Source organism: Somniosus microcephalus, chromosome 20, assembly GCF_052327205.1.
Source record: "Somniosus microcephalus isolate GS21.2 chromosome 20, FLI_Smic_1.0, whole genome shotgun sequence".
Lineage (NCBI taxonomy): Eukaryota > Metazoa > Chordata > Chondrichthyes > Squaliformes > Somniosidae > Somniosus > Somniosus microcephalus.
Window position 1 is genome coordinate 51079400 of NC_141006.1, and position 27958 is coordinate 51107357.

At 47.2% G+C, this 27958-nt stretch overlaps 1 protein-coding gene across 1 annotated transcript in view; it reads right to left on the reverse strand.

Moving 5' to 3' along the window:
* The window catches only part of LOC147103230 (amine sulfotransferase-like), a 44071-nt gene extending 16411 nt beyond the window's left edge, over positions 1-27660 (reverse strand). The window contains exons 1-2 of the mRNA XM_085963140.1: positions 27504-27660; positions 18324-18523 (exon numbers count right to left, since the gene is read on the reverse strand). Coding sequence (XP_085819266.1) covers positions 18324-18523; positions 27504-27660 — 357 coding nt within the window. The remainder of the gene's footprint in view (positions 1-18323; positions 18524-27503) is intronic.
* Positions 27661-27958: the final 298 nt, after the last annotated feature.

Sequence of the window (27958 nt, forward strand, 5' to 3'; positions counted from 1 at the left end):
CTGCTCCTGAAATTCAATGATAGTGCCCCAAGCAGGAGGCAGGGCGCTCCTGGAAGTGCTCCCCCTCCCTCTTGTGGCACTCCCATGGATTATCGCAGTGCTACGTGCAGCAGCGCCACGCTCGCCGGCACATTGTTCCGCGGTACTGCAGGCCTCCCTCCCCTGATTAAAGGGGAGGGGCCTAGCACAGCACGCACGGTGATGACCTGGTAACTATAGACCAGTCTAACGTTGTTGAATCCGTAAATCTTAAGGTATGGTGTTCTTCAATAACTAGACGGAGGCTGTAGATTAACAATCAACAGGTGTTTACTGGAGGAGGGTAGTCTAAAGACTAACAGTACAGATGCCTGCTCAAGGCATAGATACAGGTGTGGTCACTGCCAGTACTACAGTATACAGGAGCTGTAAAAGTAGTTCTCTCTTAAAGGTACATACACTACAATTCCTCCCCTTTTAGATTAACAGTACCCATAACATTCAAATAACAGTTAACACTTTAACATGCACATTTAACTGAAATAGTCCATTTATAGATTCAGTCTTTGGGGCGGCTTCCTGATCCTTTCTGGATAGCGCCTTTCCTGAGTGTCTTGTTCTTGGTGCGGAGGCGATTCTGGCCCCCTTTCGTCGGTTAGTTCATCAGTTTCCGCTGCTACTGTTTCTGGGGTAGATGCTACCGGTATGTCGGGTTCATCCCCAGGTACGCGAGACATGGGGTTGACTCGTTCCTGTGACGCTAGGATCTGGTCGTCGTGGCATCTCACAATGTTCTCCCCGACATCCACTGTGTACATTAGTGGCCCCTGCCGTGTGCATATCGTTCCGGGTTGCCATTTCTCTGTTCGGTAGTCGCGGGCCAAGACTGGTTGTCCTACATTGAAGCTCCTTGTCGGCTTCTCATTGATGTGCTGGAATTGCTTATCCTCAACATTTCTTCGCACATTTGGTCTGAGCAAATCCAGACGAGATCTCAACCTTCGGTTAAAGAACATCATGGCCGGGGTCTGGTTGGTAGCTGCATGTGTCGCATTTCTGTAGGCTAACAGGAAATTGTCCACCTTATGCTGTAGTGGAATGTCATCATCGCACATGGCTCTTATTGCCTTTTTAAAGGTTTGTACGAACCTCTCAGCCAATCCATTTGTGGCTGGATGATACGGGGCGGATGTGTAATGCCTTACCCCATTCCTTCTCATAAATTTCCGAAACTCTTCGGACACAAACTGTGGTCCGTTATCAGAGCAAATCTGCTCTGGCAAGCCGTTCCTGGCAAATATGGTCCGTAGGACTGCAATCGTTTTCTCTGTAGTGGTGGAGGACATTTTGATCACCTCAGGCCATTTCGAGTGCACATCCACTGCTATTAAGAACATTGAGTCCATGAATGGACCAGCAAAATCAATATGCACCCATTGCCATGGAGAGGAGGGCCACTCCCATGGGTGTAGAGGGGCATGTGGTGGTGCATTTTGGACCTTCTGGCATCCTGAGCAGCTCTTTGTTAGGTCCTCGATTTGTTGATCGATCCCCGGCCACCACAGATAAGCCCGAGCAAGGCTTTTCATTTTCACCCTTCCCAGATGGCCTTCGTGAAGCTCATTGAGCACTCTCTCCCTTAACTTGGGTGGAATTACCACTCGGGATCCACACATCACTGTCCCCTGGCATACTGACAGCTGTTCTCTTCTGGATGAGAATGCTGGCAACAGTGAGTCGCCATGTGTTGGCCATCCCTTCACCGTCAAATCATACACCCGAGACAGTCTCGGATCATTTCGGGTCTCCTTCTCTATATCCGCGTTAGTTACTGGCAAGCGTTCAATTATCGATGAATAAAATATTTCGATAGGGTCCACTGCTGGTGCTTCCTCCACAGTAGGCAATGGCAGGCGTGATAGCCCATCAGCGTTTCCATGCTGTTTCGTGCCCTTATACTCTATTTCATATTGGTTCGCCCCTAGAAAAAGGGACCATCTTTGTAGCCGTTGTGCAGTCATCACTGGAACGCCCTTCTTAGGATTAAAGATGAAGACAAGTGGTTGGTGGTCAGTCAGCAAGGTGAACTTCTGCCCATGCAGATAGTGGTTGAATTTTTTTACTCCCAATACTAGGCTGAGGGCCTCCCTGTCAATCTGGGCGTAGTTGCGCTCGGCTGAGGTTAGTGACCGAGACGCAAAGGCTACTGGCCTCTCCAACCCGTCTGGGAATTTGTGCGACAGCACCGCTCCAATACCATAGGGTGATGCATCACACGCCAACCGAATTGGTCGTGCTGGGTTGAAATGGGGCAACACCTCTTTTGATGTGATCAATTCTTTGCACTTCTGGAAAGCTCGTTTACATTCGTCATTCCACTTCCATGGTACCCCCTGTTGCAGTAGGGTGTTCAGTGGGTGTAATACTGCAGACAAATTTGGTAAGAACTTATGGTAGTTCACCAGCTCGAGGAACGACCTCAGTTGTGACACATTTTCCGGTGCTGGAGCCTTGACTACTGCCTCAACCTTTTCAGGGGACTTATGTAACCCCTCTTCATCAATAACGTGGCCACAATACGAGATCTGTTTCTGGAAAAACTCGCACTTGTGGTGATTAGCTCGTAGCCCATATTCCTTTAATCTAGTGAGCACCTTCTCCAGGTTGGCGAGGTGATCACTATCATTTTCGCCCGTGACCAGGATGTCGTCCAAATAACACTGGGTCCCTGAAATCCCTTGCAGGACTTGATCCATTGCCCTTTGCCAAATAGCCGGAGCCAATGCTACCCCGAACACCAGCCGGTTGTATTGGTAGAGACCTTTATGAGTGTTGATCGTGAGGTATTGTTTCGAGGCTTCTTCTACCTCCATTTGCAGGTACGCCTGGGCCAGATCAATCTTAGTGAAGCGTTTACCTCCAGATAGCGAGGCGAAAATATCTTCAATCCGTGGAAGCGGTTACTGTACCGTGTGAAGGACTGGGTTCACTGTCACTTTAAAATCCCCACAGATGCGGACCTTCTTTGGTTCCCCAGGCATATTACTCAACGACCTCTTCATTACAGGAATTATGGGTGTAGCCCACTCGCTCCAGTCCACTTTGGACAGTACTCCTGAACGTTCCAAACTTTCCAGCTCTGCTTCGACGGCTGGTCGGATCGCATAAGGCACCGGTCTGGCCTTAAAAAAACTTTAGGCTTGCATTTTCCTCTATTTTAATCATCGCTGTTATGCCTTTTAGTGTTCCGAGTCCCTCCTGGAACACTTCTTGTGCGTCAGTTAGCATTTTTGACAGTCGTCCAGGTGTGACGTCGTCATCCTTTTTGGCCTCAACCTTCAGTGCCTGTATGGAATGCCAATCTAATTGTATCTTCCGGATCCATTCACGTCCTAGTAGTGGTGGTCCTCCATCTGGCAATACATATAGGTCCATTTTTGGTATTTCCTGGCCTTTGTATATCACGTTCACCCTTATTTTTCCTTTGGGGTAGACTTTTTGCCCCGTGTACGTCTTCAAGACAATCTCTGTAGCTTTCAAGGGTATATGTGAGAATAGCCGCTTGTAGTCCCTTCGGTTTATGACTGTTAGGGCTGATCCTGTGTCCAATTCCATTTTCACTTGGACTCCGTCTATCTTGAGCGTGACCCAGATAGTCTGGTGATCCTCCATTTTGATTACATTATGTAGTTTCAGACAACCCAGCTCCATGCTTCCGGAGTCTGTATCACTTTTCTGTTCGTCTGAACTACTGTCCATCACCTTATGTACCTTTTTGTACTTCTCCTGTGGAGATTTCTTGCTGCTGGTTTTCTTCCCTGACCTGCAGACTCTTGCTATGTGTCCTGCTTTTCCACACTGTCTGCACACTTGGTCTTTGCACCAACAATCCTTCTGGTTGTGTGTAGTTCTGCCGCAGCGATAACACTTCCCTGCTCCATATGACATTTCATTGGTGCCATATTCTTGCGGTCTCCATTGTATCTCTGCAGTGCCCCGTGCGGCTGCTTCGTGTGATACTGCCATGCTGAAAGCCTTGTCCAGTGTAAGATCCTTTTCTGATGGAAGCCGTTTCTGGGTTCCTTCACTTTGAAGCCCACAGACAAACTTGTCCCTTAACGTATCTGCTAGTCCCATTCCAAACTGGCAGTGTTTCGATAGCTTGCACAGTTCCGTTAAATACTCAGCATTACTTTCGTCTTTCTGCTGGTTCCTTTGTGGAACTTAAATCTTTCTGCTATCAGCAGCAGTGTGGGGTTTAAGTGGTCCTGTAGGATTTCCACTATGCTTTTGAAATCCTTATCCACTGGCTTCTCTGGGGTTATTAGGTTTCGCAGTAAGCCATACGTTTTTGCACCCATGGAATTCCACAAAACCAGTGCTTTCCTGGCATCTGGCACTTCATCCGCCTTGCAGTACACCTCAATGCGTTCCACATATGTTACAATCTTCGACTTCATTGTTGAATGCAGTGACACTGCCACTCTTCGGCATCCCTGGGTGTGGTTAGACTTTCAAAAATGGCATCTCCCGCACTCTCCCTTCTTCTCCGCTGGCTCAAAATGGCATCTCCCGCGCTTTCCTTTCTTCCCGCGCTCGCCCTTCTTCTCCGCTGCGGCTTCAAAAATGGCGTCTCCCGTGCTCTCCCTTCTTCTCCGTGGCTCAAATGGCGCGCTCTCCCTTCTTCTCCGTGGCTCAAATGGCGTCTCCCGCACTCCCTTTCTTTCCCCGCGGACGCTGCTCCGCCCTTGAGCCCTGGCTGCGCTCTGCGCGTTCTCCTGTGCGCCTCTCTCGTTGCCGCCGCTCGGTCCTGAACCTCGGCTGTGCTTTACCCTCTCTCTCTTTGTTTTCCGTCGACGCCGCTCGGTCTTCAACCCCCGGCTGCGCCCTGTGCGCTCTACCCTCTCTCTTACCCCGTCGACGCTGCTCGGCCTTTTCTGTGCCGTCGGTCGGCTCCAGCCGCCGCTGTCCGGGAAGGGTCTGCGCTGTACCTGTTGCCAGTCTGTTGCTGGATCGTCGTGGCTGGAGAACCAAACCCAGCTCTCAACAGCCTCCCCTGCGATGTTCACTCTCTCTGCCGGATGACTGGGCGGTTGCTTGTGGTCGACGCCCATGCTTCTGGCCTCGACTTTCTTCCACCGTCCTCCCGGAGCGAATCCTTGGAAGGAAATGCAGAGTTGCAGGTAGACTCGAATCGACCTCGTCGCCACTGTTGAATCCGTAAATCTTAAGGTATGGTGTTCTTCAATAACTAGACGGAGGCTGTAGATTAACAATCAACAGGTGTTTACTGGTGGAGGGTAGTCTAAAGACTAACAGTACAGGTGCATGCTCAAGGCTTATATACAGGTGTGGTCACTGCCGTTACTACAGTATACAGGAGCTGTAAAAGTAGTTCTCTCTTAAAGGTACATATACTACAAACGTCACTGGTGTATAAGTTAACATGAATTTTGCAGGAGGTATTATTGGCGCCGCGCCCGGGTGCTAGTTTCTATGCGCCCTCGGGGCGCTAAAGGGAGGTGCAAAGCAATCGAATATTTCCCCCATAGTATGTTCCAGCACAAAAGGAGACCATTCGGCTTGTTCTGCCTGTTCCAGCTCTTTGAAAGAGCTGTCCAATTAGTCCAACACCCAGCTTTTTCCCCATAACCCTGCACATTAATCCTCTTCAAGTAACTGTCCAATTGCCTTTTCAAAATATCAATGGAATCTGCTTCCACCACCCTTTCAAATAGTGCGTTCCAGATCTTAACAATCCTCTGTGAAAAAAATTCTCCTCATTTCCCCTCTAGCTCTTTTTCCAATTATTTTAAATCTGTGACCTCTGGTAACTGACCTACTTGCCAGAGAAAACATCTACTTGCTCTATCAAAAGCCCTCACAATTCTGAATACCACTATTAGGTCTCTCCTTAACCTTCTCTGCTCCAAGGAGAACAAGGCCAGCTTCTCCAATCTCTCTACATAACTGAACTCCTTTATCCCTCTTATCATCCTAGTAAACCTCCTCTGTATCCTCTCCAATGCCTTGACATCCTTCTTAAAGTGTGGTGTCCAGAATTGTACACAATACTCCAGCTGAGGCCCAATTGGTAATTTGCAAAGGTTTAGCATGACTTCCTTGTTTTTATATTCAGTGCCCCTATTTACAAAACCATGTATCCCATATGCTTTTTAACCACCTGATCAACTTGCCCTGCCACGTCCAAAGATTCATGAATATGCACCCTGACGTAATAACACTCACTACGCACTTGGTTTGAGTATAAAGCAAGGCTTTAATCAACTTGTTTCAGAACATGGAGGTCTAGTTGTACTTCACTAGTTCCTGTCTTACAAAATGTCCCTGGGCAAGCTGGGCCCACGCCCGAGTATTTATACTCCTTGGACAGTGCCACCAGCTGGCCGTCCAGTGTTATTTCATGAGTAGTTTCTTTATGATGATGAGATTTATGACATTCTTCCTGCCTAAAAGATTTGGAAGTCCGACAACTTCCTCTTAGCGGATTAGCCGGACCACGAATAGCCGCAGTCTTTTAGATCTTTGTTTATGGCTAGAAGGCACATTTCCCCAGACCGTGTCTAGGTCCCTGGGCCGCTTGATCCGTACCAGTGGATCGATAGGGCCCGTGTTGCCTTGATCGACCCGAGGGAGGCTGGGGAGATCGTGACTCTGGGTGCGGGTCCCCACAGGCGCAGAGCTGGCTTCATCCTCTTTGATAGCCAGGGATTGACCGGTGTCCTGGCCTCGGGTAGCCATCCCACGGGGAGCGCTCGGCTACCCGAGTGGGTCTGGTGGGGCAACCGGCAGATCTCTCGATGTCTCAGGTAGGGCATCATCTTCGGGGGAGTGCAGAGTGTCGGCATCATCCCCGTGGGGCCCTCTGTCAGTTGGGTCCGTGAAACCGGCTGGACAGGGAGCCAGATCCCGGAGCAAAATGGTGGACTCCCGGCCATCAGGGTACTGCACATGCGCATACATGGGATTGACGTCCGTGAGTTCTACCTCATTGACGAGGGGATCATTTTTAGAAGATCGGACGAATCTTCAGAGCAGCATGGGGCCGGGAGCTGCCAACCATGACAGTAGAGACGTCCTATAGGTGGAGCGATGCTGGAAGCTGAATAATCGCTCATGAGGTGTGACATTGGTAGACGTAGAAAGGGGAGACCTGATGGAATGCAACACGTCAGGGAGCATAGTTTCCCAATGCTGGTCTGGTAGGTTGCGTGACCTCAGTGCAAGACGAACAGCGTTCCAAATGATAGCGTTGTATCTCTCAACCTGCCCGTTACCGATGGGATGGTACGGTGTCGTTTTACTTGTGGCGATTCCCCATTGGGAGAGATAACTTTTGAGTTCGCTTGACATGAAGGAGGAACCCCGATCAGAGTGGATGAAATTGGCGGTACCGCAAAGGGAAAAGACTTGATCAAGGCATTTGATCACTGTGGAAGTAAGCATATTGGGACAGGGGAAAGCAAAGAGAAAGCGTGAATATTCGTCCATCATAGTCAGTAAGTAGGTGTTTCGCGTTGAGGAGGGCAATGGCCCTTTAAAGTCAATGCTGAGCCGCTGCATAGGCTGCATAGCGTGTATAAGCGAGCCATCCGATGGACAGAAGAATTGCGGTTTTAATTCCGCACAAATTCTACAAGTGGAGCATGTTCTTTTCACATCTTCCACAGAAAATGGGAGATTTTTAGATCGGACAAAGTGCAACATACGGGTAATGCCAGGATGGCATAAGTCAGTATGAAGATCCACAAGAGTCGAAGTTGACATAGAAGAGCAGAATGCCCGCATGAGGGTAACCGGGGCCACATTCGCTTTGCCGGGTCGATAATGTACGGTGTATCCAAAGGCGGCCAATTCCATCCTCCAGAGTTGTATTTTGTTATTCTTGATCTTAGTGCGTTTCCGGTTACCCAGCATAAATGCCACGGAGAGCTGATCGGTTATAAGAGTGAAATGGCGACGAGCGAGAAAATGACTCCATTTACGTACAGCTTCGATGATGGCCGTAGCCTCCTTCTCGACAGGAGGATAATGGAGCTCGCTACCCTGCAAAGTTCTGGACAGAAATGCAACGGGTCGACCACCTTGATTCAAGGTATCAGAGATCGCCACATCCGATGCGTCTCACTCGACCACGCAAGGAAGATTTTCATCAATGGAATGAAGCGTGGCTTTTTCCAGTTGTCGCTTGAGGAGGTTAAAAGCTGAAATAGCCGTTGCCTCCAATGGAAATGACTTTACGTGAAGCAGGGGCTGGATCTTGTCGGAGAAGTGGGGTATCCATTTCGCATAATAGGCGAACATGCCGAGTGCCCGATGAAGAGAGCCGAGATTCGTAGGGGGAGGGAGCTCCTGAAGCGGACAAAGTCGCTCCGGATCCGGTTTGATGACACCGTTGCCCACCCAGTAGCCAAGGATGTTGACTGATGGTACTGATTTCACAGATTTGGACTCATTTAAGGTTAAGTTGCGAAGACGGAGAACGTCCAAAAATTTCTGGAGGTTGGCATCATGCTCCTTCTGGTCATGACCAGCAATGGTGATATTATCCAGATATGGAAAAGTGTCCGTTAAGTTCTCCTGTTTGACTAGGCTATCCATTGCCCGTTGAAAGATGGCCACCCCATTGGTGACCTCAAATGGAAGGCGACAAAACCGGTAAAGCTGACCATTGGCCTCAAAGGCCGTATACTTTTTGTTAGAGTCCTTTAACGGTACTTGATGATATGCGCTCTTTAAATCAAAAGTTGAAATTACCTTGTAGTTGGCAAGGTTATTGACCATGTCATCGATGCGTGGTAGTGGGTAGGCATCCAGGTCGGTATACTGGTTAATAGTTTGCGAGTAATCGATGCAAAGACGTTTCTTGTGTTGCTTCAGAGGATTTTTAACGACGACGACTTGAGCCCGCCAGGAAAATGAACATGGCTCAATGATACCATCAGCTAGAAGGCGAGAGATTTCTGTCTCGATATAGGATTGATCATCTTGGCTGAAACATCGTGATTTAGTGACATCGGGGGGAAAGATTGGCAAACAAGGAGGGCTCGTCGAGCGAAGCCGCCGAAAGCGCACAAAATGGTACTTTGGAAATAGTAGGCTCCGGCTTTGACCCTCCAAACTCGAAAGTGAGTCTTTTGTGTTGTTTCTGGAAATCCTGTCCCAGGAGCACATCACTGCATAGGTTCTTCAGCACCCCAAGCCGGGTGGAGAAATAAGTGCGGCCATTGAGTATAAGGTCGACAAGACAAAAGCCAGAAGAATTGGTGGTCAGTGTCATCAGAGCCATTGCAATTTCCCTGTCCGGGGGGTAAATACGCAGTTTTAACTTACTGACAGCATGCTCACTAATGAAGCTGTCAGAGCTGCATGAGTCGATTAGTGCACTCAAAATGTGTCCATTTACCGAAACCTTTGTGGCTGCATGGGACAGACTTTGGGGAAAAACAGCTGTGATGGGCGGAGGGGCCGTTTTACCCTTGACAGCTGTAACCTTAGTAGTGGTTCTTGGGGGAGGAGCAGTTTTATAGATTGCAGCTGTAACCTTAGTAGTGGCTCTTGGGGGAGGAGCAGTTTTATAGATAGTAGCTGCAAAACTAACAGGAGCTCTCGACCGGTATACCTTAGAAAAGTGGCCTTTCTTACTAACAGCGGCTCTTGACTGGCATACCTTAGAAAAGTGACCTTTCTTGCTGCAATGATTGCAGGTTGCGTTACGAGCAGGACAACATTTCCTATAATGGAACATACCTCCACAGAAGAAACACTTCCTTTCAGATTGCCAAGATGTCGCTAGGTGGGGTTGTCATCAGTGTAGGTTTCTAGGGTAGGGTTGTCATCAGCCAGTTTGGAGTCGTCATCCGTGAGGACTTCCGCCCGAGGCCTATCGAAGGAGTCACTAAAAGTGATAGCAGCAGCCCGTGCACATGGTGAAAGATAGGTAGCTGCATCCCTCTTTGCTAAGTCCAGAGAACATGCCTGGTCATAGGCAGCCTGTAACTTGAGGGTTTTTTTTTCCAACAGATGCTGACGTATGAAGGTAGACGCAATCCCATTAATAAAGGAATCACAAATTAATTCTTCCTGGTACTGTTCAGCTTTAACAGCTTTAAGATTACAATCCTTGCTGAGCCTACGAAGTTTCTGAAGGAATTCGTCAAGTGATTCCCCGGGTTGTTGTCGAGTTATGGCCAGTAGATGGCGAGCAAAAATTTCATTTGGGGACTTGACATATAGCTGCTGTAGTATTAGGATAGCGGCATCATAGTCTACACAGTCTTTGATATAATCAAACACATGAGGGGATACATAATTAGCAAGCATTCATAACTTACTAGGAACATTCTCACCACACTCCTCAAGGAAGTTGCTAAAGATATGATACCAGTGTTTCCATACCTTAGCAGCTGTAAGTGAATTCGGGTCCAGGTCGAGACGGGCGAGTCTGAGTAGTTTCTCCATGATGGATGGATTATTTGTCTGAGTTCCCTTCTATGGTTCGAGTCATAGCTGGCTGTTCCCGAAATCACCCAAAGCGTGGAGTCGATATCAAGTTGATTAAATTGACGTAATAACACTCACTACGCACTTGGTTTGAGCATAAAGCAAGGCTTTAATCAACTTGTTTCAGAACATGGAGATCTAGTTGTACTTCACTAGTTCCTTGTCTTACAAAATGTCCCTGGCAAGCTGGGCCCACGCCTGAGTATTTATACTCCTTGGACGGCGCCACCAGCTGGCCGTCCAGCATTATTTCATGAGTAGTTTCTTTATGATGATGAGATTTCTAACACATCCCCAGGTCCTTCTGCTCTTGCACCCCCTCAAAATAGTACCTTTTACATTATACTTCCTCTCCATGTTGTTCCTCCTAAAGAGCATCACTTCACAATTAGCTGCATTAAATTGTATCTGGCATGTGTCTGCCCATTTCATCAGTCTGTCTATGTCCTCCTGACTATTTACTAATTTGCAAAGCTTTGTATCATCAGCAAACTTTTGAAACTGTACTCCCTCTACCCAAGTCCAAGTCATTTATATATAACAAGAAAAGCAATTGTCCTAATACCGACCCTAGGGGACCCTGCTGCATACTTCAATCTAGTCAGAAAAATATCCATTCACCACTACTCCCTGCCGCCTATCCCTTAGCCAAAGTTACCACCATCCCTTTAATACCATGTGCTTCTATTTTCTAAATAATTCTGTTATGTGGCACTTTATCAAATGCCTTTTGAAAGTCCATTTATACAGCATCCACTGCACTACCTTCATCAGCCCTCTCTGTTACTTCATCAAAGAACTCAATCAGGTTAGTCAGGCACAATTTGGCTTTAACAAATCTGTGCTGGCTGACCCTCATTAACCATGTTTCTCCAAGTGAGAATTAGTTTTGTCCTTGACAATGGTCTCTAGTAGTTTATCCACCAATGACGTTAGACTGACTGCCTGTAGTTACCAGGTTTATCCCTCTCCCCTTTTTTGAATACAAGTGTAACATCTGAAATCCTCCAGTCCTCTGGCACCACCCCCATATCCAAGGAGGATTGGAAGATTGTGGTCAGAGCTTCTGCTACCTCCACCCTTGCTTTCCTCAGCAACTTAGGATGCATCCCATCTGGACCGGGTGACTTGTTAACTTTGAGTGATGCCAACCTATTTAGCAACTTCTTTCTATCTATTTTTATCCTATCCAATATCTCTATGTCCTCCCCCTCTACTACGAAATTAACTTCATCTGTCCTAATCGGTCCCACTGTTCCTTTAATTATCTTTTTACATGTTTATAAAAGATTATTGGATGCCCTGTTATTTCACCCACTAATCTTTTCTCATATTATCTCTCTTACTTTCTTTCATCTTTTTCAATTTCCCCCTGCACTCTCTGTATACTGCCTGGTTTTCTATTGTATTCTGTACCAGACATTTTTCAGAAACCTCCTATTTCTGTTTTATTTTAACCTCTATTTCCTTTGTCATCCAGGGAGCTCTAGCTTTGGATGCCCTATCTTTCCTCACAGGAATATGCTTGGTTTGTACTAGAACCATCTCCATCTTGAAGGCTTGCCATTGCTCAATAACTGTTTTCCTGGCCAATCTTTGTTTCCAGTCCACCTGTGCTAGATCCCGTCACAAATCACTGAAATTAGCTCTCTTCCAGTTGGGTATTTTCACTGTCTATTTTTTTGTCCCTTTCCGTAACCACTTTAAACCTAATTGGATTGTGATCACTGTTACCCAGATGTCCGGCACCGACTCGATGGGCCGAATGGCCTCCTTCTGTGCCGTTATGACTCTATGACTTATGGCTCTATGTTCTCCCAATGAAACACACTCCACTTGCCCAACCTCATTCCCTAGAACTGGATCCAGTGCTGCTTCCTTCCTCATTGGGCTAGAATGATATTGATTAAGAAAGATCTCCTGTAGCATTTTAGGAATTCTTCACCCTCCTTGCCCTTTACTTTGTTTCACCCTCAGCCTATATTACAGTAATTGAAGTCCCCTACTATTACTGCTCTATTATTTTTACATTTCTCTGAAATTTGCCTACGGATTTGCTTCTCTATCTCCTTCTCACTATTTGGGGGTCTATAGTAAACAGTTCCTTTTCTGCTCCTTAACTCTAATCAAATGGATTCAGTCTTTGAACCCTCTAGTATATCGTCCCTCTGTAGAACTGTAATATTATCCTTGTTCAATATTGCAACCCCCGACCTTTCTTTTTTTCTTATTTATCCCTCCTGAATGCATTGTAGGCAGGAAGGTTTAGTTCCCATTCCTGCCCATCTTTAAGCAAGGTTTCCGTTATAACCACTATATCATAACCCAATGTGGTAACTTGTGCCAGCAGCTAATTAACCTTATTTGTCACACCTCTTATTAACACACATGCATTCCAACACCATGCTAGTCTGCTTTGATTTTTTCCTCCATCTAATTCCTGCTCTTTCTATACGATTCTTTATTCTGTTGCTGTTTGTCCCTCCCAGTTCCCTATTCACCTTGTCTCTCCCCTCTGCTGCTATGTCCTGGTTCCCCCCCCCCCACCCCTCGGCTGCCAAATTAGTATAAACCCTCTTCACTGCACTAGTTAACCGCCCCATGAGGACATTGTAAAAGACAGTGAGCCGGTGTACCAATGTACATTTAATGGACGGTCCCTTTAAATTTAAAGAAACAGGCGGCACAGAACAAAACGCCGCTTACTTGGAACATTGGTTCTGGAGTTCCCACATGGCACAGGATGTACATGCGATGGGCCTCAGCTGTCCTGCCATGTTAGCTAACAGTTATTTAAAATTGTTTCTTTAGCTTCAAGGCTATTTAACTGATACTAAAACAAAGAATAACCAATAAATAAAACACCCACTACAAACACTAACCACTAAAAAAAACTAATCACACTAACCACTAAACAAAATACTTAAACTAACTTATCACTAACCATTAAAAGCACTCACCAATAAACTAAATAATTACCTGTCACTTACCCCCACCACTCCTCGTGTAGTGACGTCGGTTTTTGATTTTTCAGTCTATTTCAGATTCTAACACCACGACGGTTCCCAGTGAATCTCGGTGTTGCACCCCTCTTCGTTTTGTTCTCATTTCCCCCAGCAGTCCCAAGGCCAGTGCTTATACATCCTGTTTCTCGTAAGTGGCTCAGAACTTAAGTGAATTCAATATTGACATAAAAATGCTGACCTGTCTTGCAGACAGATGGGCCAATTCTAATTGGCCAAAATTCAAGTTCATGGTCTCAAAATGGAGTCAATTTACTTAATGGCAGCTGCCGCCATTTTGAAAGGGGTCTTCCCTCAGGCAGCTGTTGCTGGCGGTAGGCTTCTTTAATATGCAAATCAAGTTCCTATGACATAGTTAAAATCCTGATTGCAATTTTAAGTGGGAGTGGAGCGGAGAATTAAAGTGACAGGTGACCGGAAGCTTGGGGTCACCTTACGGACTGAACGGAAGTGTTCCGCAAAGCGGTCACCCAATCTGTGTTTGATCTCCCCAGTGTAGAGGAGACCACATCGTGAGCAGCGAATACAGTATACTAAATTGCAAGAAGTTCAAGTAAATCGCTGTTTCACCTGGAAGGAGTGTTTGGGGCCCTGGAGAGTGGGAAGGGTCGCCTGTCACTTTAATTCTCTGCTCCACTCCCACTCAGACCTCATCGTCCACGGTCTCTTACACTGTTCCAATGAAGCTCAACGTAAGCTCGAGGAGCAGCACCTCGTCTTTCGATTAGGCACTTTACAGCCTTCTGGACTCAACATAGAGTTCAACAATTTCAGATCATAACCTTTGCCCCTATCCTTTTTTTTTTCTTCTCTCTCTCCCACATGGCGGCTGTCTTTCATTCTGCCAGTGCCATTTACACTTCATCTAGAGCCATCATTTGTTTCTTAACTTGTCCCATTACCATCTCCTTTTGCCTTGCACCATCTCTTAATCTCACTTAATGTCTCTTAATCTCTCCTGCCTTCCGTCCTATCACAGACCTTCCCTTTTGTTCTTTCCTCCCCTCCCCACTTTCCCTGCCGCTGCACTTGCTTAAAAACCTGTTCCATCTCCAGCTTTTTTCAGTTCTGATGAAGGGTCATTGACCTGAATCTGAACCTGTCGTACTGAGGGAGTGCCCAGCAACACAGACTTGGTTGAGGCTGCTGTCTCTCAAGGCAACCATAGAGGTCACATTGATCAACTCTAGAAATAGCCACAGTAGTGTGATAATTGTAGATTTTAGTTATTCAAAAAGAAAATATATCACATTTCTTATGTTCATTAATAAATAGACATTCTTATTATGAACACAGCTAGCTTTTGCTAGGCACTTTTATTGAGCACATGTGGACTAGGTACAGTATCTGTAGAGGCTTCCATCTTGACTGCTGCCTTGTGGGTAGCCTAGTGCCTCATGGGTAATGTAGTTTTAATATACATACAGCTGGGTAGTGTAGTCTTATACATACAGCTATATACAGCTCTACGGCTCCACCTAATGTCCACTATAGAATGACATGTTATTGATCATTACATCCCCCTTTCTTTGAGGTTTAACAAAATCAATATCAATCAACTTTCAAGAAAACAATAAAGATAATATCAGTAACACTTTTGTTAGTGCTCTATAAACATAAACATTTTCAAAACAGTCAACACATTTTCAAAGCTTTACATTGTATTCAAAGATTAAGTCTATCAGGCTTTTTTACTTCACGTGTGGATCTTCTCAACATGGGTAAGTCTGATGTGTCTTCATGAGATTGTTCTGGTGGTGAATGACAAGATGCAGTTGCGGCATTGTCATCAATCTGCTCTTGTATAGATCGAGGTCTCCTTGCGATCTTTGCTTGGAAAGGGTTTCAGTGTTTCCTTCACTCTTCATGCCATAACTCTCAATGTAGTCAATGCACTCTCGAAAAACTGCTGGCAGCTGGATCCCATCATACAGCATAGTCCTCTCAGCAGCCTCGGCTAATGGAACACCAAAGATTGGCCTGAGGGAAGAAGGAGTATCCACTGGAACTGCTTCCTGCTCTGGTGCAGGCTTCTTCTTTTTCTTTTTCTCTTTCCACTGCTTAACAACATCTGCTGCGGTTATATCTTTGGTCTTTTTCTCCTTGTGTTTTTCCTCTTTGTGCTTTTCTTCCTTTGGCTTCTCTTTGACCTTAAAGTCTTTTTCTTTCTTCTTGGAGAAACTAGGCTTTTTGAAGACATGGATACCCTTTGGCCTTTTCATCCTTGATGGGCTCTCTGCTTCATCACCCGAGTCATCTGGTCTGCTTATGGCACAGTTTATACGGTAGACTCTCTTGACCAGTTCTAAGTCTTCACAAGCTTTGTCACCTAGTATCGAATCAATCTTTCAGCCACAACAGAAAACATGAGATGATGCACTTTGTCTTTGACTGTCACTTTAAGTCTGCATACACCTAAGCTATCTATTTTCTGTCCATTATAGCTCTTCAGTAGTACTGACTTTTTCTGTATTTTGGGCTTTTCTTTCATATTGTTAATGTCACTCATACTGATTAAGTTTGCTTTTGCCCCAGTGTCTAGTTTCAAGGTAACTAATGCTCCATTTACCTGCAGTGGGATCATCCATTTGTCCTCTTTTACTGCATTAAGTTTATGTTCAGCATTGTCCATTTCTGAGGGCTGCACATTTTCTGTATCCTTTTTGATATTGTCACATGACACCATTCCTACAAAAAATGTCTCACTTAAATCAGTGTCCTCAATTACATTAAGTCGTTGCCCTTTCTTAGTTTGTACTTTTGAAAAGCATTGTTTGGCAAAGTGATTCTTTCCATTACACTTTGTGCACATTTTTCCAAGTGCTGGGCATTGTCTTAACTGGTGTTTGTAACCACAGCGTTTACAATTAAAAATTTCATCCTCCGATTGCTTTTCATTTCTGTTCTGCCCATGTTTCTTCCCCTTATCATTATCACTCATTACAATCGCATCATTATTGATTTCACTGAAAGTCTACGCGTGCTTTCGAGCTAGCTTGGCATATTTTCACCGCATTTTCCAAATTTAGTTCGGTTTCTCTCAACAGACGTTCCCTGACTTTTTTAATCATGAATACCAAACACAATCTGGTCACAAATCATGGATGCTTTGAGCTCAGAGAAATTACATGTCTGTGCTTTCTGTTTCAGATCAGTTATAAAGCTATCAAAAGTCTCATTTTGTTGCTGTGTCTGAGAACGGAAGATGTATCTTTCATATGTCTCATTCTTTTTGGGAGAACAATGTGCATCAAATTTCTGTAGCACATCGTCTAATTTGTCTCTGTTCTCCGCTGGATTAAATACAAATGTATTAAATACCTCTATCACCTGTGGGCCTGCAACCGTAAGCAGCAACGCTATCTTCCTTGCGTCTGGCTTCGTACCGAATCCGATGGCTGCAATGTAGAGTTCGAATTGTTGTTTAAAAGTCTGCCAATTGTAGTCGATTTTTCCTGTGAGTTTCAAACGCTCTGGTGGCTTCAAATTCTCCATGTCGCTTTTCACAATTTTCAGCAGATCTTCACCATCCTGGTACCATCTTATGTTCATTAATAAATAGACATTCTTATTATGAACACAGCTAGCTTTTGCTAGGCACTTTTATTGAGCACATGTGGACTAGGTACAGTATCTGTAGAGGCTTCCATCTTGACTGCTGCCTTGTGGGTAGCCTAGTGCCTCATGGGTAATGTAATCTTAATATACAGACAGCTGGGTAGTGTAGTCTTATACATACAGCTATATACAGCTCTACGGCTCCACCTAATGTCCACTATAGAATGACATGTTATTGATCATTACAACATTGACTAAAGAAATGTCACTAATATGTTGCTAGAACATTATAGCAACAGTAGGATCAGAGTTTGTTTTCTGCACATTTGAACCAGATAATGGCCCAGAAATTAGGTTCGGGGGCTTGCCGCACGTGCAAGCCCCCGATGTGCACTTACCCGGCGCGCTGACATTTCAATCCTGGCCCGCATTGTATTTCCTGTCACTGGCCCGCTTCAGGTCCTGCCGCGCTGTGCGTGCGTGACCCAGCGGCGTACTTAGTGCGATGAGCCGGCTGGGATCACGTGAGCACTGGGCAACCAATGGGAGGTTGCAAAAGTTCATTCATGAGTTTGATAGTAAGAACTGTCAAACTCATGAAAACTCCTGGCCCCAAAACACTACTTAAACTTGAAAGAAAATTTTAAAAAACATCGCACTACTTAAATGAACTATAAATAACTGTAAAAAACTATTTTAAACAATAAGTTTAAATTTTGAAAAAAATTATTATATAAAAAATCGGGGCTAAAAATACACTTACCTTACTGTAAAGTCTTCAAAAATAATGAACCTGTGGAAAAAAAATTCTAATTTTACTTAATAGACCACTTACCTGTTAAAAGTAAGTACTTACGGCTGCTTTTTTCACGCGTAAAAACCGGAGTCTTTTCCCCACGGGCAACTCTTCAAAAAAAAAAGGAAGTTCAGCGCGCATGCGCTGCCTGAAACCTCGCACGCGTTCCGCCTCTTAACCCCTTGGGTCAGAGGAGAGGAAATGCCGGTTTTCCCCACATGCGCTGTGCATGCTGAAAACCGGCAATTCCTCCGGGCCCACGCGTGAGTACCCCGTCCGTACTCACACGTTGGGACAGGAATTACTGGCCTAATAATTTTTAAAAATGTAACAATTGCTGAAAAATATTGGTCAATTTAGCTACAGGTAACAATATGCAATATCAACGTATCGAGCAACTCTTATTATGTTCTAGTTCTATTTTAAGTTTGTTAAAAACACACCTTGATCATTTTGTTTTTCATGGTATTTGGAGCCATGTGGTAGTTCAAGTGTGTTGTCAATAGCTGATAGTCAGTGGAACCTGGCTTGAATCTTGTAGACTCCACCCATGGAGCTCTTTCATAGAGGAATTTGTCTTTTACAGAATCAATATTGCCACTGGTTAAAATCAGACTTATGATCTGCTGCATCCAAGTAGTTCCTGAATCAAAGGGCATAAAATAATTACTGGTAAAAGCAGGTTGGAAAATGGGACTATACTTTCTCAAAGTTGGTGAGGGGAGCTTCTTCTTCAAGCCTATGATATCATTTCTTTTTAACTTTATGAATAAGATTTCTGTGAGTTTCATTATTAATAGCAATATCGTCACACAAGCAGCATCTCTGTGGTTACAAGGGGAGACTGTTTCATGCTTTGTGCCAGTGGTGCACATGTGCACTCAATGCAGGAAGATCAGAATACTTGGGGAATGTTTTCTTTCATTCATTCATGGGATGTGGGCATCGCTGGAAAGGCCAGCATTTATTGCCCATCCCTAATTGCCCTTGAGAAGGTGGTGGTGAGCCACCTTCTTGAACCACTGCAGTCCGTGTGGTGAAGGTACTTCCACAGTAGGGATTGAGTTCCAGGATTTTGAACCAGTCATGATGAAGGACTGGCGATATATTTCCAAGTCAAGATGGTGTGTGACTTGGAGGGAAACTTGGAGTTGATGGTGTTCCCATGTCTATGTTGCCCTTGTACTTTTAGGTGCTAGAGGTTGCGAGTTTGGGAGGTGCTGCCGAAGAAGTCTTGGCGAGTTTCTGCAGTACATCTTGTAGATGGTACACACTGCAGCCACGGTGGGCACGTGGTGGAGGGAGTGAATGTTTACAGTGGTGGATGGGGTGCCAATCAAGCGGGCTGTTTTGTCCTGGATGGTGTTGAGCTTCTTGAGTGTTGTTGGAACTACACTTATCCAGGCAAGTGGAGAGTATTCCATCACACTCCTGACTTGTGCCTTGTAGATGGTGGAAAGGCTTTGAGGGTGTCAGGAGCCGAGATACTCACCACAGAATACCCAGCCTCTAACCTGCTCTTGTAGCCACAATATTTATGTGGCTGGTCCAGTTAAATTTCTGGTCAATGGTGACCCCTAGGAAGTTGATGGTGGGGGATTCGACGATGGTAATGCCATTGAATGTCAAGGGACAGTGGTTAAACTCTCTCTTATTGGAGATAGTCATTGCCTGGTACTTGTGTAGTGTGAATATTACTTGCCACTTATCAGCCCAAGCCTGAATGTCATCCAGGTCTTGCTACATGTGGGCATGGACTGCTTCATTATCTGAGGAATTGCAAATGGAACTGAACACTGTGCAATCATCAGCGAACATCCCCACTTCCGACCCTATGATGGAGGGAAGCCAGTGGAGAGTATTCCCCCGATTCCAATTGACTTCAATTTTTCTAGGGCTCCTTGATGCCACACTCAATCAAAAGTTGCACTGATGTCAAGGGCAGTCACTCTCACCTCACCTTTAGAATTTAGCTCTTTCCTCCATGTTTGGACGAAGTCTGTAATGAGGTCTAAAGCCACATGGTCCTGGCGGAATCCAAACTGAGCAGAAGTGAGCAGGTTATTGGTGAGTAAGTGCCCTTGATAGCACTGTCGACAACACCTTCCATCACCACCTGGCGCAGGCCCAGGCTGGCAGCTATGTCCTTCAGGACTCGGCCAGCTGGGTCAGTAGTGGTGCTACGGAGCCACTCTTGATGATGGACATTGAAGTCCCCCAACCAGAGTACGTTCTATGTCATTGCTCTGAAATTGCCAGGAGCACACTGCCCACTATTAAGTGTTTGAAATGTATTGGGTGTTCTAAATACCTACACAAATGGCATATACCAGCCTCATTAAGGGTTTCAAAGTCATACAAATTCTTTACACCACATTTTCCATGGGTTGCTGCTGAAATGTAACATCAGCAATGAAGTCCTGTTTAACTTGAGAGTGAATTTGGTAACTCACTTCCTGGTGGTAAAGCGGTTTGGGGCAGTAAATCCTTGGCCCCACTCCCCTGGCATAAGGGCAAGGCTTCCACTCATGAACCCACCAAGGTACCTGGGGTTAGGGCAAGAGCACAGCACTTGCATGAGCGAGGCAGGTGACACAACACCATGGGTGTATCTTGGACATCTGCTGGCAGAGAGCACGGTAAATGCGGTGCCAGATGGTCACATGGGGGTGCCCACTGAAACAAGTGCTGGCAGATGGGCAGATCAGCCTATCTCATCAGGCAGTGGAAGAATTTCCAGCTCTTCCAGGCCAGGACACCAGTAGGTCCCATGACTTGTATGTTGGGTTCATTCCAACATCGAGGTCACTCAGGACTAAGGAGGTCAGGGCTGAGAGAATTCCTGGTGTGGAAATTTCCTACCCTAGGCCCTGCCCCCTTTGATGTCAGGGACCATATTTGGGGCAGACAGAAGATCGACCAATCCTGGGCCTCGAAGAGAATATACAGCCTGGGAATTCTGAGCGGAGATTTGGCGATTCCGGAACTCACCGGAGCTTCGGCCTCTGTCAGGCCTCCTGTGCCCAATTTCCACCCTGGACTGTAAATGGGGCAGAAGACTGTCCTTTACAGACCTCCCTCTGATTATTCCTCTGCAACTCTTCCTTATCCTAAAGCTCTCTGAGGGCAAGAGGAATTTACAGGGAATGCCAATTATAACAGTTTAGGCAAGAAGCTGCTTAAATATGTAAATCAGGGTCCGACGCTGGTTGTAGGACAGCGATTGCAATTATCAGATACAAATGGGCCGAGCGTGCATCCTGCATCCTCCGCCTATTTGTGTCAGGCATTGCGAGACCTAACCAATGGCCCTAAAGGGACCACTGAAGGCTGCTCACAAAATGTAATTTTTTTTGGTGGAGCCCGAAGGATGGGGACTGCTCCTCCTGGGTCCATGTAAAAACTCTGGCCCACTGCTAGCCCTTTCCAGGCCTTCCCTGGGATCGCTTTTCTCCCCAGTCTGGCCCAGCATGAGACGCAGGCAATTCCCACCCTCCCACAACAGACAAGGTGCCCGTTTGGTGCCTGCAGCTCGCCGGGAGGAATTAAATGAAGCCGTAACCAAAAACGGGTCAGACCTCCCGACACCAGTATCAAGCGGGCAACGCAACTGCTTTGCCCCAGTGAGTGAAAATGTGATTCTGAGGTGATGGCATGTTGGTTTTTACTTCTTTGTGGTTAAGTTGGCGCCTGTTGAGAGTGTGGCAGCACCGTCACTTCTGAATCAGAAGGTCATGGGTTCAAGCCCCACTCCACAGACTTGAGGCTGACAATTCAGTGCAGTACTGAGGGAGTGCTGCTGCATCAGAGTTGCCGTCTTTTGGATGAGACATTAAACCGAGCCTCCATTTGCCTGCTCAGGTGGATATAAAAGATCCCATGGCACTTTTCGAAGAATTGTGTAGAAGTTCTCTGAATCTCCTGGCCAACATTTATCCCTCAACCAACATCACCAAAAACAGTTTATCTGGTCATTTATCTCACTGATGTATGCAAATTGGCTGCCACTTTTCCTAAATTATAATAGTGACCACTTCAAAGGCACTTCAATAGCCGTAAAACGCTTTGGTATGTCCTGAGGGCGTGAAAGGTGCTGTATAAATGCAAATTCTTTCTGATATACCTATCAATTCAGTTCATGAAAAGCGACGAGTTAAGTTAGTAACTATAGGTTTTTATTGGCTAAATAACAGAGCCCACCCTCGTGGGTGATCGGATCCAACAAGGAGGAATACCAGCCAGTCGACCACCTTTATACCTGGGCAAGCAGGCGGAGCCATGGGCGGAGTCAGCTGTGGTCAGCCCAGGTATAACAGCGTGGCAAGAGGTGACCTTGTGTAGTGATACAACAGTGTAAACAGTGATAACCATAGTGTAACGATATAAACAGTGATAACCATAGTGTAACGATAGTGAACGATAAAAGTGGTTTACCACATTCACCCCTTGTTTAAATTTGAGTCCGGCGGGGTGAAGTGTACTACCAGTTCGGGTATGTCAGTCTGTCCGGAGGCCTCGTAAGCCTTTCTGATCGGCGCAGCAGCGGCGGCGGTGGTGCAGTATCCGATGTTAATGCTGGTGTCTGCGTGGTCGGCGAAGGCTCGTGGGGTTCCGGCATGCCGTCTACCTGGGCTGGATTTGGGGGGGGGGGGTGGTGGGGGGTAACGGTGGTGTCTCAGGGATGCCCAAGGGTGCGAGGTCTCGTAAGGAGACTGTTTCCTCCCGCCCATCTGGGTATGCCACATAGGCGTACTGGGGGTTGGCGTGCAGGAGGTCCACCCTCTCGACCAGGGGGTCCATTTCTTGGGCCCTCACGTGCTTTCGCAGCAAGACGGGCCCCGGAGAAGTCAGCCATGTTGGTAGCGAGGTTCCCGTAGTCGACTTCCTGGGGAAAACAAACATTCATTCATGGGGGGTGGCGTTAATGGCAGTGCAAAGCAGTGACCGGATGGAATGCATCGCTGCCGGGAGGACTTCCTGCCAGCGGGAGGTTGGGAGGCCCTTAGACTTTAAGGCTAAGAGAACGGCCTTCCAGACAGTCGCGTTCTCTCTTTCCACCTGGCCGTTCCCTTGGGGGTTGTAGCTGGTGGTCCTGCTTGCAGCAATACCTCTCGCTAGTAGGAACTGGTGAAGTTCCTCGCTCATGAAGGATGAGCCCCGGTCGCTATGTATATAGTTCGGGAAACCGAACAAGGCGAAGAGGTCGTTCAGGCATTTGATGACCGTGGTACTGGTCATGTCTGGGCAGGGGAAGGCAAAGGGGAAACGGGAGTACTCATCAATAATGTTGAGGAAATACACATTACGGTCAGAGGACGGGAGGGGCCCCTTAAAATCGATGCTCAAGCGCTCGAAGGGGCGGGTGGCCTTGATCAGGCTTGCTCTGTCTGGCCTAAAGAAATGCGGTTTGCATTCGGCACAGGTTTGGCAGTTCCTGGTCATGGTCCTGACCTCCTCGATGGAGTAGGGCAGGTTGCGGGCCTTAATGAAGTGGTAAAGTCTGGTGACCCCGGGGTGGCAGAGGTCGTTGTGGAGGGTCTGCAGTCTATCAATTTGCGCGTTGGCGCATGTACTTCGTGATAGAGCATCTGGGGGTTCATTCAGTTTACCAGGCCGGTACAAGATATCATAATCGTAGGTGGAGAGCTCGATTCTCCACCTCAAGATCTTGTCGTTCTTGATTTTGCCCCTCAGCTTGTTATTAAACATAAAAGCGACCGAGCGCTGGTCGGTGAGGAGGGTAAATCGTTTGCCTGCCAGGTAATGCCTCCAGCGTCGTACTGCCTCCACGATCACCTGGGCCTCCTTCTCGACCGAAGAGTGTCGGATCTCAGGGCCCTGGAGGGTCCTTGAGAAGAAGGCCACAGGTCTCCCCGCCTGGTTAAGGGTTGCAGCTAGGGCGAAGTCGGATGCATCGCTCTCCACTTGGAAAGGGATAGACTCATCCACCGCGTGCATTGTGGCCTTAGCAATGTCTCCCTTTATGAGGGAGAAGGCTGCGCATGCTTCTGCCGTCAGGGGGAAAGGGGTGGACTTCATGAGGGGTCTGGCTTTGTCCGCATAATTGGGCACCCATTGGGCATAGTAGGCGAAGAGCCCCAGGGTTCTCTTCAGCGCCTTTGGACAGTGGGGGAGGGGAAGCTCCATGAGGGGGCGCATTCTTTCGGGGTCGGGGCCGATGACTCCGTTCTCTACTACGCAGCCGAGGATGGCAAAGCGCGAGGTGTTAAACACACATTTCTCCTTATTGTAGGTGAGGTTCAGCCGTTGGGCCGTACGGAGGAATCTCTCCAGATTAACATCATGGTCCTGCCGGTCGCGGCCGCAGATGGTGACGTTATCTAGATAAGGGAACGTGGCATGCAGCCCGTTCTGGTCAACCATCCGGTCCATCTCCCTTTGGAAGACCGAAACCCCATTGGTGACGCCGAAGGGAACCCTAAGGAAGTGGTAGAGGCGGCCATTTGCCCCAAAGGCGGTATACTGGCGGTCCTCAGAGCGGATAGGGAGTTGGTGATAGGCCGACTTAAGGTCGATGGTAGAGAATGCCCGGTACTGTGCAATCTGATTGACCATATCAGATATGCGGGGAAGGGGGTATGTGTCCAGCTGGGTGTACCGGTTTATGGTTTGGCTGTAGTCGATGACCAGGCGGTGTTTATCGCCGGTCTTAACGACTACGACCTGGGCACGCCAGGGGCTGTTGCTTCCCTCGATGATGCCCTCCTTCAGGAGTCGCTGCACCTCGGAGCTAATAAAAGCTCTGTCCCCGGCGCTGTACCGCCTGCTCTTGGTAGCGACGGGTTTACAGTCGCGGGTGAGGTTAGCGAACAGGGAGGGGGGCGGGACCTTGAGGGTGGATAGGCCGCAGGTGGTACGCGGTGGGCGGTTTAAAAGCTGCTGGTTGTAGACTGTGAGTGGGGGGAGGGGTCCACCGTATGCCAAAGTGACACTTTGAAGGTGGGATTGGAAATCCAGCCCTAGTAGGACGGCAGTGCAGAGCTGGGGCAGGACGAGAAGTTTAAAATTTTTATACTCTGTGCCCCTAACCGACAGGGTCACAACACAGTAGCCGCTGATGTCTGTAGAATGGGACCGCGACGCCATCGAGATCCGGTTGCGCGTTGGCCGGACAGTGAGGGAGTAGTGGCTCACCGTGTCTGGATGGATGAAACTCTCCGTGCTTCCGCTGTCGAACAGGCAGGTCGTGGCGTGGCCGTTTACTTTGATGTCCATCATGGACTTGGACAGGTGATGCGGGCGAGCTTGGTCAAGTGTGACGGAGGCTAGTGTATGGCTGAGCGAGCTGCTGTAGTCTGCGGGTGGGGCGGTGGTCAGGTCTGGAGACAAGGTGGCGGTCGAGTGTGGTGAACAAAATGGCGGCGCCCACGACGTTGAATAAAATGGCGGAGAAGATGGCCGCCCCCACAACTCACACGAGGGGATACTGGCATCTGTGGCCTTGATGAAAGATGGCCGCCCCCACAACTCGCATGAGGCACTGCTGGCGTCTGTGGCTTTCCCCCTGCAGGCCCTCGCGAAGTGGCCTTTCTTGTGGCAGTCGGAGCAGGTCGCGTTTCTTGCAGGGCAGCGCGCCCTCGGGTGTTTCGCCTGGCCACAGAAGAAGCAGCCGGCGGCCCGATCGCGGGGCTATGAAGTCACAGCCGGTACCGGGGGTGGCGGTCCCGATCGGTTCCGGGACACCGACGCTGTGGTAGGTCCCGGAGGCGGCGGTGCGAGGGGTATTGCGGCCAGGGTCGGGCCCGAGTCCCAGGGTTGCGCAGCACAGTACCTGGAGTACGCCTCGAGGTCCCGATGGGCCACTTTCAAGGAGCGAGCGAGGATAGCAGCTGTTTTCAGGTCGAGGTCCTTTGATTCCAGCAGTCTTTGCCGTGAGTAGTCTGACCGGAGGCCTTTCACGAAGGCATCTCGGATGTTTCCATCTGTATGTTCTGCAGCTGTTACGGCTTTAAAGTCACAGTCCCTGCCGAGTATTTGCAGCGCCCGTAAGAAATCATCAACCGACTCTCCTGGCTGTTGCGAGCGGGATCTTAGGAGATGCCTGGCGTACATTGAGTTTACAGGGCTCCGATACTGTTCTTTTAGCAGGTTGAGGGCGTCCTCGTATGTGGCAATGTCCCGGATGAGTGCAAATACTTTAGGGCTCACCTGAGCGGTCAGAACTCTTAGTTTGGATGCCGGAGGCACGCCGGATTCTCCCAGGTAGGCTTCGAAGCTGCTCAGCCAGTGTTCGAAGTCGAGGGCTGAATTCGCAGCCTGTGGGTTTAGATCCAGGTACGGCGGCCGGAGGGCTCGTAGCCAGGCCGGCTGCTGGGGCTGTTGTAGATGGCCGTTTGGCTGGGGCTGTACGTCTGACTGGTCGTTTGGCTGTTCCGTTGCAGACATTTCAAAATTTAGCCAATAAAATTGATATACCTATCAATTCAGTTCATGAAAAGCGACGAGTTAAGTTAGTAACTATAGGTTTTTATTGGCTAAATAACAGAGCCCACCCTCATGGGTGATCGGATCCAACAAGGAGGAATACCAGCCAGTCGACCACCTTTATACCTGGGCAAGCAGGCGGAGCCATGGGCGGAGTCAGCTGTGGTCAGCCCAGGTATAACAGCGTGGCAAGAGGTGACCTTGTGTAGTGATACAACAGTGTAAACAGTGATAACCATAGTGTAACGCTATAAACAGTGATAACCATAGTGTAACGATAGTGAACGATAAAAGTGGTTTACCACACTTTCTTTCTTATTTTATTAAGTATCAAACTGAGAAACTTAAGTTGCAGTTGCCCACAGCTGTTGCATTATTAATTTTGTGATGTGCACGTTAAATAATTTGGCTGTTAAATGGATTCTTTATAATAGTGTCCATTATAAAGACATTCAATGGAAAGCAGTTTTAGTACTGTGTGTTTTGGATTCTTACATTGCTTGACTTGTTAGCCATGGGCTACATGTCAATCATAGTAACATATTTAGATATTGAAGGATGGCATGATGGCCCATGTTATGCAAATCCTGCAGCTTTTGTTTTAAACCTCCTTGCATGTTGAATATTTTCAGAATCAACTATGCTATAAAAATACATTTTAACACACAGGCTCTTTACTTCTTATCAATATATCATAAAAATGGATTCTGTTGTCCCCTATGGCTTGGTTGGTTTGTGCACTGCCTAGATTTGAATGGAGTTGTATAAACCTGCAACAAACCCAGATTTGATCCATGGTCTGTGCTAAGTTAGCTAATCTCAACTGGAGCAACAGTAATGTTTTTATAATTGGCTTCAAGATCCCTGGGCATGAGGAATAAATCCATAAACGTTTCTCGCTCCTAATCACTATTCAACGAGAAGGAGGTTTTGTGGTCACTGGGCAAGGACAGTATTAGGCTTAGATGTGATGCTCCCTATGACATACTGACACTCGCTGTCTGAGCTGTGAAATACAAAATAAACACTTGGGCAAGGTGCTGGAGGGCAGCCAGAGCTTGTGGATGCAATCCCACTGCAAAAGGTGGTGGTTCACAAATAGAGGGTGGGAATTAAAGGGGGAAATTAATTGTGCAGCAACTCTGGACACAGCCTTATCAATTATGAGATATTCTGACCAGATTTGGGGTAAGTAACAATGAGCGGAGTATCTTGATCCATTTTGAAATCTTTCACCCATTCTAAGTGTTCAACTGAGTAGAGCGGTGAAATAAACGTGATGCCATTGTGTTGAAAATACTCGAAAGTTTGCTTGTTTTCTTCATTGTTGTCCATTGTGGATTTATTATCTAAAAAAGAAAAGGTTCAATCTAAAGTTATTTACTTCAGGATTTTTATTGCATATTTGTATCGCCAATTGTAAAATCAATCCACAACGCTGCAAAGTATTACAGGGCCGATTTTCCAGACCTTTGCTCCAAAGAACTGAGCCTTCCCTGGGTGCAAAGGTCAGTAAAATGGGTGGAGATGCAGATCTCCTCCCCTCCCCCCTTTGACATAACCCAGGGATTTCCAGAGTTTTTCTATTTTAATGACCCGGAACGGGACGTTCCCAACCTCCTGCCTAATTTCC